The sequence below is a fragment of the Ictidomys tridecemlineatus genome, chromosome 2 (genome assembly GCF_052094955.1).
Source record: "Ictidomys tridecemlineatus isolate mIctTri1 chromosome 2, mIctTri1.hap1, whole genome shotgun sequence".
Taxonomy (NCBI): Eukaryota; Metazoa; Chordata; class Mammalia; order Rodentia; family Sciuridae; genus Ictidomys; species Ictidomys tridecemlineatus.
The window spans coordinates 122,942,281-122,952,506 of record NC_135478.1 but is presented as its reverse complement, the minus strand read 5'-3'; the positions used below and the strand labels follow the sequence as shown (position 1 = coordinate 122,952,506).

At 34.7% G+C, this 10,226-nt stretch overlaps 1 protein-coding gene and 1 long non-coding RNA gene across 3 annotated transcripts in view; one reads left to right on the top strand and one right to left on the bottom strand.

Moving 5' to 3' along the window:
- Positions 1–341: 341 nt before the first annotated feature.
- Positions 342–6,515, bottom strand: Sec61g (SEC61 translocon subunit gamma). The gene is made up of 4 exons (XM_005337410.5): positions 6,363–6,515; positions 4,792–4,891; positions 3,204–3,306; positions 342–494 (listed from the first exon to the last, which is right to left on the bottom strand). The coding sequence occupies exons 2-4, from the start codon at positions 4,883–4,885 to the stop codon at positions 485–487; spliced, it is 207 nt and encodes a 68-aa protein (XP_005337467.1). The 5' UTR covers positions 4,886–4,891; positions 6,363–6,515; the 3' UTR covers positions 342–484.
- A 53-nt stretch (positions 6,516–6,568) lies between these two features.
- Positions 6,569–10,226, top strand: part of LOC120891998 (uncharacterized) — a 56,570-nt gene continuing 52,912 nt past the window's right edge. For both annotated transcript variants that reach the window (XR_013435018.1, XR_005736618.2), the window contains exons 1-2: positions 6,569–6,804; positions 9,727–10,097. This is a non-coding gene — a long non-coding RNA (uncharacterized LOC120891998). The remainder of the gene's footprint in view (positions 6,805–9,726; positions 10,098–10,226) is intronic.

Here is a 10,226-nt window from a genome sequence, read left to right as displayed (position 1 = left end):
GTACACCTTTTTATTCTATTAAGGAGCTAAATAACTATCAATAAAAGCTGGCTTTATGGTCTCCTTAAGATAAGTGATGTATTTTTATTTCCCTGAAGATACTACATGTTGGTACTTGGATCTCGGACTTCAGAGCCTCTAGAATTGTAGGGGGAAAAAAATTCTATTATCTATAAATTACCCAATCTTGGGTACTTTCTTACAGCCACATGAACACTCTAATATTGCTATTTCATAGGACCTGTTCATTTCCCTTATAAATGAAAATACTCAAAAAAAATAATCAGCCATTATTTTCTTTCATTAAAATCTGATGTCTGTGATGAAAAAAAAAAGAGAAGTTTGTTTCTTTTGAAATGGTTTTAATTTAGCAATAGAAAATACCTCAGAAGAAAAAAGCAAACAGGCAAACTTTTACTTCATGAGCATTTAAACCCTCATTTGTTCACTAATCCATAAGATGAAAAGCTTTGTCAAAAAGCATTCAGCCACCCCTGTAAAAGAAAGAAAAAATGGAATTTTTTTAGTATATATAAGATTTTAATTGTAAAATTATTTGAACTGCAACATACTATAATAATATGGAATCAAAAACCAGTTATTTGAGAGCTATAACTAACTTTGCCCCAAGTAAGCATAAAAGACACACTGAGATTTAAAATCTTAGAACTGCAAAGTCCCTAGTGATGATGTTTTTTTGAACAGGTGTATTTTAAAACTCACAATACTCATGTCTTCCTGAACATAACAACAAATATTAATTATAATACAGAATGGTTGATACAGTCAGCAAGACAGTTCAAAATAAAGACTGCAGACTACACTAGATGGTTCTCACCCACTACACCGTGCCACAATCATTCAAAAACCTCTTTTAATCATATGAAAATCAAAGTTATCTTTTCTGCAGAAGACTTCCTAAGCTTTAAAAGCATAGGGCTAGGGATGTTGCTCAGTGGCTGCACACTTGCCTAGCATGTGGATCCCTAGCTCCATGAAAAATAGCAACAACACAAAAAACAAACAATAAAATTGTAATGTTGGATATACAGTTAAAACTATGATACTAAATAAACAAAAATAATTCCACTACTAGATGAAAGCTTATGTTATTGAATTAGACTGATATAACTAACAGACCCAGCAAATGCACAACTCCTTTAAATTATAGTACTGTGGGCATTAATTTTGACGATAACTGTAAAATAAGGAGGAAAAAATTGTAAAGAAAAAAAAGACGTCACAATAATTCAATCTAGTCAAAGAGAAGCCTCTGGTTACATTTCCTTTGCCATCACTGAACTAAACAGTGATTTATGATTCCATGGCATAACATGAAAAGAATATATTTTTCTTATCTCACAAAACACTTTATTTGGTCTTCACTTTATGGTTAAAAAGTATCTAAAAATAGACTTAAACTCTTAACACTGAAATAATTTTTTAACTAGAAGAAAGTTTTTCTAAGCAACAAGCATCTCAAAGGTTTCATATGGTATTCCACCACTTATGAGCCATACAATTTAAGTTAGTCTCTCCATGTCTCAGTTCCTTCCTGAGGATTACACAAGAACAGTCTGTGGCACAGTGTAAGTTCTCTATATTATTAACACCATCACCACTGGAAAAAGATAAAGAACCTGAAGTTGATCACTTAATTAAACTAACAGTTATTCAGGGTTTTATGGATACAAGATAACATTAGACTATATTCTACTATATACATATATGTGTGTGTGTATTTATAAATATATTTATTTTTATGTAAATATATCACATATTTACGTAACATTAAATAACCAAACAGGTTTTACTCAGAACTCATAATCTTAATGTAACAGGCAGACATATCTAAGTATGACCTAAGGCAGACAGTGAAGTCTGGCAAAAGAGATAAAAACACACTGCTAAGTGTGGGTAGGGAAAAACGTAGTATTAAAAAAAAAAAAAGAAGGACTTGACAGGAGACTCTATTACACCTTTTTACTTGGGCAACTATAGCCCAGAAACAGTCTAGGGTTTGGGAATTCTAATTTGGTATTCCTTCCAAGGTTCCACAATTCCAGAGTTAACATTTCTCATTAGTAACATAAAAAGGATTTCTGAACTGACAGAGATTTGAGTGACTTGGTTCCTTACAGCTACAACTCTTCATGATCTTAAAATATCACTTTCTGAAACTTTTGCTTAATAACCATTATAATTTACTTAAGAAATCCACCTATATTTATAAGACAACCTCAACCAGTATCAGTGACAAAATACCTAGTATTTAAGAGATTTAGAGTTTAAAAAACTTGTCTAAATAATTGTTGCAAACTTTAAGACATCATAAAATAAAGAGAGTTACTATAACCCCCAAACTGCAGATGAGACTAAGAAAGTAATATGAACACAAGATCACAGAGTAAGTACTGAAACTCCTATCAAGACCTTCCACTAACTTAACTAAAACTGAAAATTAGATTCATCAGGTGTCCCAATTACAATATTTTTCTTGCAATGAATTTAAGAAGCAAAAGCCTTTGGAAAAGAACAAAGAGATCTCAGTATTTCTCAGTGTTCTCTCCTCCTCTTTATACCTAAAGGTTATAATACCCTTCTGTTAGTAATAGTAGTTAATTACAATAATAATTTCCATTTAAATCCTTAACTACATCATTTTCTCAAGGCCTTAAATGGCTTAAGTCATTAATCTTTACTAGAAAGCAAGTAAGAACTACTATCCTCATTAAATGAATTGGACACAGAAAAGCTAAGACACTGCACAAAGTTATGACCGCCTAGTAACAAAACTAACCATAAGAATGTAGACAATCTGGTTCAGAGTCAGAACTGTATCAAAATAATAATTTTCAAATAAAGTGGTTTTTTTTGCATCTTAAAAATCCACAAGACACAGTATAACAAGAAATTGTACTTGAATATTGGTTCTGTCACTGAATACTTTATGACATATTGAAGCCCTTTAAGTAATTTCCATGACCCTAAAAAATTTTAGTTATCAAAGAAAACTCAGCCTTGATCACAAAATTGATATTAAAACTGTATATAATATAAATAATAAATATCAGTAGATACTTACAACATTAAGAAGTCAAGAGATAGCTCTGAGTATTAATAAAATAGACTTAATTTTCAACTCAAATAGTTTCAATTTTCATTCATTCTTAAATATAGTCTGTTCTACAAAATTTACTTACACAATGATGTTATTAATAGGGATATGGATCAATTTCACAAAGAAACCAATGAATCCCATTATAGCAAATCCTATTGCTGTTGCCATGGCAATCTTCTGGAATTCTGCATTTCAAAACATAAAATTCACATTAACTTTTTGCACTGTCATTGAAAGTATGGGGGTAAAACTATCAGTAATATAAATAAACTTTTATTAATTCTAATTATATACCTATTAGGAACTTATCCTGTCCAATATATACCTACTAATAGTAAATACTTGGACAAGTTTTAAATTTTCATACTTTGTTGATATTTAAGGAAACGAATTGAAAGTGTAGGTCTCTCATAGTGAATTCATCAATAAGCACTGAAAATATCTGCTTTTCTCAGCAAATGACCTAAATAAGTAAGAAAAAAAAAAAAAGGATGGAAGACAGAACACATGGTATTTTTCTTAATGTTTCAATGCAACAATTTTTACTCTAATTATAAAATCAGAATTTCGGTATATATTCGATATATTTGAAACAACGATATATTTCTGGTATATCATAATGAATCCAACATTAAAGCTCTAAAAAAATCAAATTACATTGAGCACAATTTTATAAAAAGACTTCAATTCTGGTATGTCTGAGTTTCATGTTATTTCCTCAGGAAATTTTTACCTGACCTCCTGACTTGGTCAGTCCTTACATTATATGAACCAGACTTCCTAGTATCTTCCCTATTTCCTACCCTAGCAGTAATTTAAAAACACAATTGGAGTGACTTGTTTATGACAGTCTTCCCTGATAGATTCTTAGCTTCATGAGAACAAGGACTGTTCCCTATCGTATTTATTTATATATTGTATTACACATAATATTAAATTATATTTTGTATTATATCCCGAGTTCCTAACTCAATGAATAAAAGTATATTACTTTTGCTGTACCTTTTAACACATGAATCATGACACAAGACAAAATATACTTTCTAGGTTGGCAACAACCTATCTTATTGGTTTCATGTTAAAAGTTTTGTTCACTGGGTGGGGAAAGAGCAGAGAAGGCTCTAGAGATTTTTCCAGAGAAGTAATATAAAAGATATAAAAATTCTAAGAATTATAAAATGACTAACTTAAGTGTAACATGCAAAGTAAAGCTGTAATAACTAAACTTAGATCATTTAAAATACATAAACAAATATATAAAGCAGTGCTGCATGCCTGTAATCCCAGATTTTGGGAAGCTGATGCAGGAGCAGAGCAGAGCAGCTTTGGCAACTTAGTGAAACATCCTATTCCAAATTAAAAAACAAAGGGCTGAGGAGGTAGTTCAGTGGTAGACTGCTTCTGGGTTCCATGCCCAGTACACCAAGAGGGTGGGCAGGGAAGGGAGGAAGACCAAAAAAAAAAGCAAACAAAAAGAAAAACACAGAACAAAAAAAAATTAGAAGACTGTATACAATTTAAGAAGTGATAATGTTTTGAAGCAATAAAACAAAATACATCATATATTGACAAAAGGAATGCAATGGTTGCTAATCTGGAATATGTTATATTCAATGCTTAGAAAAAAATGCAAAGATTTTTAACTTTTTCTCTCATGTTAAAGGTATTACCTTTTCTATCAGGTTTGGTGCATCTTTTAACAAGACGAATTGAGTCCTTCACAAACTGCCGACTTGGCTCAACAAATTGCATTACCTGATCCATGATTGCCTGTTTAAGCAAACAAACAAAAGTTGCTCAGGAATATTATTTATCACATAACAAAGACTTGCTAAGTTACATAAAGATGTAAATGAGACCAGCCATGAATTCATGCCTGACATTCTATTCCATCTCATAAAACAAAACTAAACAAAAAAAGCAGACTCCAAGGTCTAAATTTATGGGTTTTTTGTAAATTCCAGGAAAGCATCAGAGCAAATGATGTTATCCTTATTGACAAAGAATCATACTTAATATAAAGGGGCTTTCTCTATTAAAAGGTTACACAATTGACAGCACATCCTATTCCTTACCCACTTTTCATTCAATGTTTCTGCTAAGAAGCAAACTATCTAACAAGTACTTTCTGTATTTTATTTTAAACTACTCAGAAATTAAGAGCCTTAAATGAAAGAAAACGTAAATTTCAACTTTATTGTTATAAACCATGCTTACACACTATACAGAGTGTACTGTGTGGAATGGACAGACAGGTAAAATTTTCAAACCCACAAAGATTAGCAAAAGTAGGATCCAGATTCTGTAAGACTAATAAACTCCAAACCTTTAGCTATGCACACAGCTTTTAAGGAAACAGGGTTATGTACTTCATCATAAAGATTCTTTTGAGAGCTTATTAAGCTAATAGAAATGTCATTCAAAGACATTGGTAAAAGAGCTAATAAGGGCAGGGTATTTAACTCTATTTCTAGTGCTTAAAACAGTAGTCAGATAGTGATTCAAATCCTTGGCCTCTATAAGCCCCAGTTTCCTCGCCTAGGGTAGTTAAACACGAGTTATTAGAAATTCTGAAAATGTTCTGGAACAAAAAACACAATAACGGTTATTTTCTCAGTATTTCACTTAATTTTGCCGAAATCCTATGGTTTTAAACTTTATGTAATCAAAGCCATCGTGATAAATGCTTAGCACACTCCCCCCCCCCCGCCAAATTTAAAAAAAAAAACCTCACTTCAAAGAACATAGCATTTAAAAGTCTGAGGAGGTCTGAGGAGATTCAAGAACCCACAACTATCTCCTCATTTAAAAACTAGATCAACTCTACTACAATACACCACGAGGAGTGGTGGCAGGGCTAGACCTATATACAGAAATTTTATAAGGCAGGATTACACACACACACAGTGCCAACCATGCAGGCGACAGGCCTTCATCTCTGACCACAACACACTGGAAGCCCCCCAGATTTTAAGAGTTCTCAAGAGTTCGCTCTGAGAGACGGCAAAGAATGAGGAACTACAAAGCTGAGCCATGGACCAGGACTCAGCCCTGGGTAGACGCGTCTCTGGGTCTAGGTTTACACTGGAAGTGGTGCCGGAAGGTAAATTGGGACCGGATCCAGACTCAGACCTCAACCGGTGGATCCTCTCATCGCCCACCAGTGCCTCCGTAGGAACCAGAAGCCCGCCTACGCCAGCCACAAAAGTCTGGTGTCCCGACATGCCCGGTTCCCCCTTACCCTTCGGGTTAGCCCCTTCCTACAGGTAAGAAGATCCTCACGTGCCCAGCAGCTCGGTTGCCACTTCAGATGCTAAAGACACGTAGCACAGCGCCGACTCACAGAGGTCCACCGGAACCGGAAATCAAGTATCGGCCTACAACCCGCCCACCCATCTGTCCTATTGGTTCTTTACGCTGAGCCGTCAGTGCGCAGGCGCATCACGACTTGCGTTTTAGTCTCGCCTCCCGGAAGAGATTCTGTGAAGAACTGAGGGAGGGAACGTGGTCCTTGGTGGACCTTGCCTTTCTTCCACACTTTGTGGGCTTCCTGAGAGTTCTTGCTCCGCTAAGTGCCTGGTACATTCTCCTGCACCCCATCAGCGTGATTAAGCTATTTGAGTTCACAGCAAAAGCCCCCTGTGGCGTGGCGCGGTGCCTCCTCTCTAGTAGCCGCTAACTAGGTAAATCCAAGATAGATTCCCGTTTGATAGGATAATGAACGTCTTTTCAAAGTTCTTGTTTCCTGCTTGGATGTGTGCCTCCTTATTGTATAAGAAAAAAGAAAAAGAAGGTTTATTGCTTTGCTACCAAAGGAGAAACACTGGGGACTCCCGTAAAAAAGGCTGTGACTCTCTTGATGGGGGCAGGGGAGTGTTTAAAGGAACTCTTCAAGGGTCACATTCCAATTGTGCTTTGGTAGGGAGGGGTTCCGGGTGCACTGATGGTGTATTAGGATTCACTTGTTAATTCACTTTTCAGATCCTTAGCAGTCATCTCTTTCCTGTAGTGGGTGTTTTAGGGGAAGAAAAGAAAACTGTCTCCCTAATCTTGTTAGGGAGGGGTAGAGGAGGGAAGGGAGGAAAACAAAAAACCTCTTTAAAAAAAAAGACAGAATCATACTATCACGTATTTGAAAAGCCTACAAAAAATTGATGCACTGTATATACATATACACGTATATGACATGATTGCTGAGTAACTAAAATTATCACATTGGACAATTAATAAGTCTTGATATTTGGATGACTTGTGTTTATATACCCACAATGTGTGATTTATAGTTTCTCCTTGAATTCAGAGCCAAAGCCTTTGATTTTGAAAGTGGCAAATGTAATCCAATCAAAACACAGCCTTTGGCTATAGAGGTAGTAAATGGAACTATTATTGAAACATTCTCATTTCTCATGAAGTGGTGTAGTTTTAAGGCTATGATATGCCACCCATCCTTTCCCCATCAGAATAAATTAAATACTGCAAAGAAACAGCAGAAAAGCTAGTAATATGTTAGTATGAAAAGAAATACACAACCAGAATAAAGGCAGGAAATGAGAAAGAGTAGTCAGAAATGGGAAAACTAAATAAAACCACCATGTCAAAGTGTAGTCATTGGGTAAATAAACTAACATACCTGGACAGTGGAATATTATTCAGTACTAAAATGTTAGTTATCAAACCATAAAAAGACATAGAAAAAGGTTTATTACAAAGTGAAATAAACCAATATGAAAAGATGCTGTACTATGTGATTACAATTATATGACATTCTAGAAAAGGCCAAACTAAATCAGTAAAAACATCAGCTGTTTTCAAACTTGGGTCAGAAGGGATAAATAGAACACAGGAATTAAGAGTGAATATAGTCTGCTGATACTACAGTGGTGGCTACTGCACAGGTTCTCAGGTCTGTTGAGAGGTTTTGCACATACTCAGATGACAGAATGAGTGGTAAAACCAGCATTTACACAACATGTCAGGTGAAACAAACCTATCACTTGTATAGGATGGGAGAACTTTCAGAAGCTTAGAATCTATGAGTAGGCCATCAAAAGCTTTGGAAGGCTGCCTAGAGCAGATGGATTGTTATCTTCACATGCCCCACTTTGCACCACAGCAAAGGAACCCAGAAATTACTCTTGAGTTTTCTGCATCAGGCACTCTGAGCTCACTGGGCTCAAGTGTAGGACATCCTATACTAGGCAAGATGAAAATAGTCCAAGTTAGATTTATATAACCTCTTTATATAATCCTCTTAACTCAGGATGTTATATACTGCCTGAGAATTGTAACCCATAGGAGGAAGAGCTGCATACACCAAGGCCATTCAGAATCTTGTCCTCCTTTAGACACTTATCATCATATATTTTCCCAAATCTGTAGGACATACAATAATAAGAGTGTGCCCTAATGTAAACTGTGAACGTTGGGTGATTATTATGTATCATAGAGTCATGAGTTGTCATAAATATATCACTCGTGGGAGCTGTTGAAAATGGGATAGGATATATATGTGTCAAGAGTAGGGAGTATCTGGGATTCTCTGTACCTTCCTCTCAATTTTGCTATGATCCTAAAACTTATTTTAAAATAGGTCTTAAAAAGTTCAAATCATATTATTTTCTCTATTGTTAGGTTAAATTAAAATCTATAAAAACCAGATAAGAAGAAAATTGCCAAGTTTTGGGGAATATATTAAACAGAATATTTAAAAATAATCCATGGGTCAAGAGAAATAACAGGAAATTAGAAAATCATTTGGATGGAATAGTCATGATATGATAGCATATCATACAGCCAGATTTCACTACACTCTCATAAGAGTGTTTAAAAAGGCTGACAGTAGCAAATCTGAACAAAAATTTAGGTAGATCAGAACCCTCATAAATGAGTGTAGGAGTATAAAATGGCATAATTCTTTTGTAAAAGATCTAGCAGCTTGTTATAAATAATAAGTATGCACCCCCACAATTCCAATTCTATAATAGTTAATAAAGATGTATGAAAATCACAAAAAGACATGCACAGGAATATTTATTTATTGCTTTAGTCATAAGAGAAAAAAAAACCCACCCTTAAAAACTAAAAGCAACAGGGGTTCACCACTGGTGGAATAGATAAAATATACAGTTATAATCTCTCATTGGAATTCTACTCCATAATTGAGATGGGGGGGAAGCTATTTGAAGGAACATTGATAAATATTTTTTAAAATGGGAAATGAATGAATCATACATAACTTTCCTATGTTTATATATGAATATACGGCCCATTTAACTCCACCTCATGTACAACCACAAGAATAGAAAGTTATAATCCTTGCATGAATAATATGTCAAAATGTACTCTAATGTCATGTATATATAAAAAGAACAAATAAATGGAAAATGAAAGAAGCCTATGCAAAAGCATACATACTATACAATTCCATTTATAGGAAATTCTAGACATGGCAAAATTAATGTAGGTAGAAAATGTAACAGCATTTGCCTCTGAGGATATGGATTAAGAAGGGGGATAAGAGGCCTGGAGGTGAATGTAATGCTCTGAAATGGAAACAGGTTATTAAATTGAGGTGGCTTAATAAAACAAACATTCATTTCTCACAGTTTTGAAGACTGGAAGTTGGAAATCATGGTAGCAACATGGCTGGATTCTTGGAAGAGACCCCTTTCCTGATTTATAGATGGCCATCTTCTCATTGTATCCTCATATGTTGGACAGGAGATTATAAGAACACAAAGCCTTTTCATGGAGGCTCCACTGTCCTAACCTAATGACTTCTCAAAGACCTCATCTGCAAATTCCATCACAGTAAGGCTTCAACATATGAATCTGGGGGAGAACAAAAATATCCGTTCATAGCAAAAGTACTCCTAAGGTCTACGCATTCTACCTCAAGAAATAAAACACTATAAGCAAACAATGAACTCTAATTCAATTATACAACTGCTGATATATTTAGGAGTGAAGTGTCCAGGTATCTACAACTTAACTTTATTTTAAAACCAAAAAAGTAGATTCCTCATTGGGTAGAAGATGTGTGGGCCTATGTGTGATAAAGCAAATAGGGCAAAATGTTAAATTCAGATTCTTAGTTGTGAGTTTA

Bases quoted from the DNA above. Each gene is read 5' to 3' on its own strand.
- Sec61g (XM_005337410.5), bottom strand. From the start codon at position 4,885: ATGGATCAGGTAATGCAATTTGTTGAGCCAAGTCGGCAGTTTGTGAAG. The intron at 3,307-4,791 runs GTAATACCTTTA...TTTGAAATGCAG, and splicing joins CACCAAACCTGATAGAAAAG to AATTCCAGAAGATTGCCATG.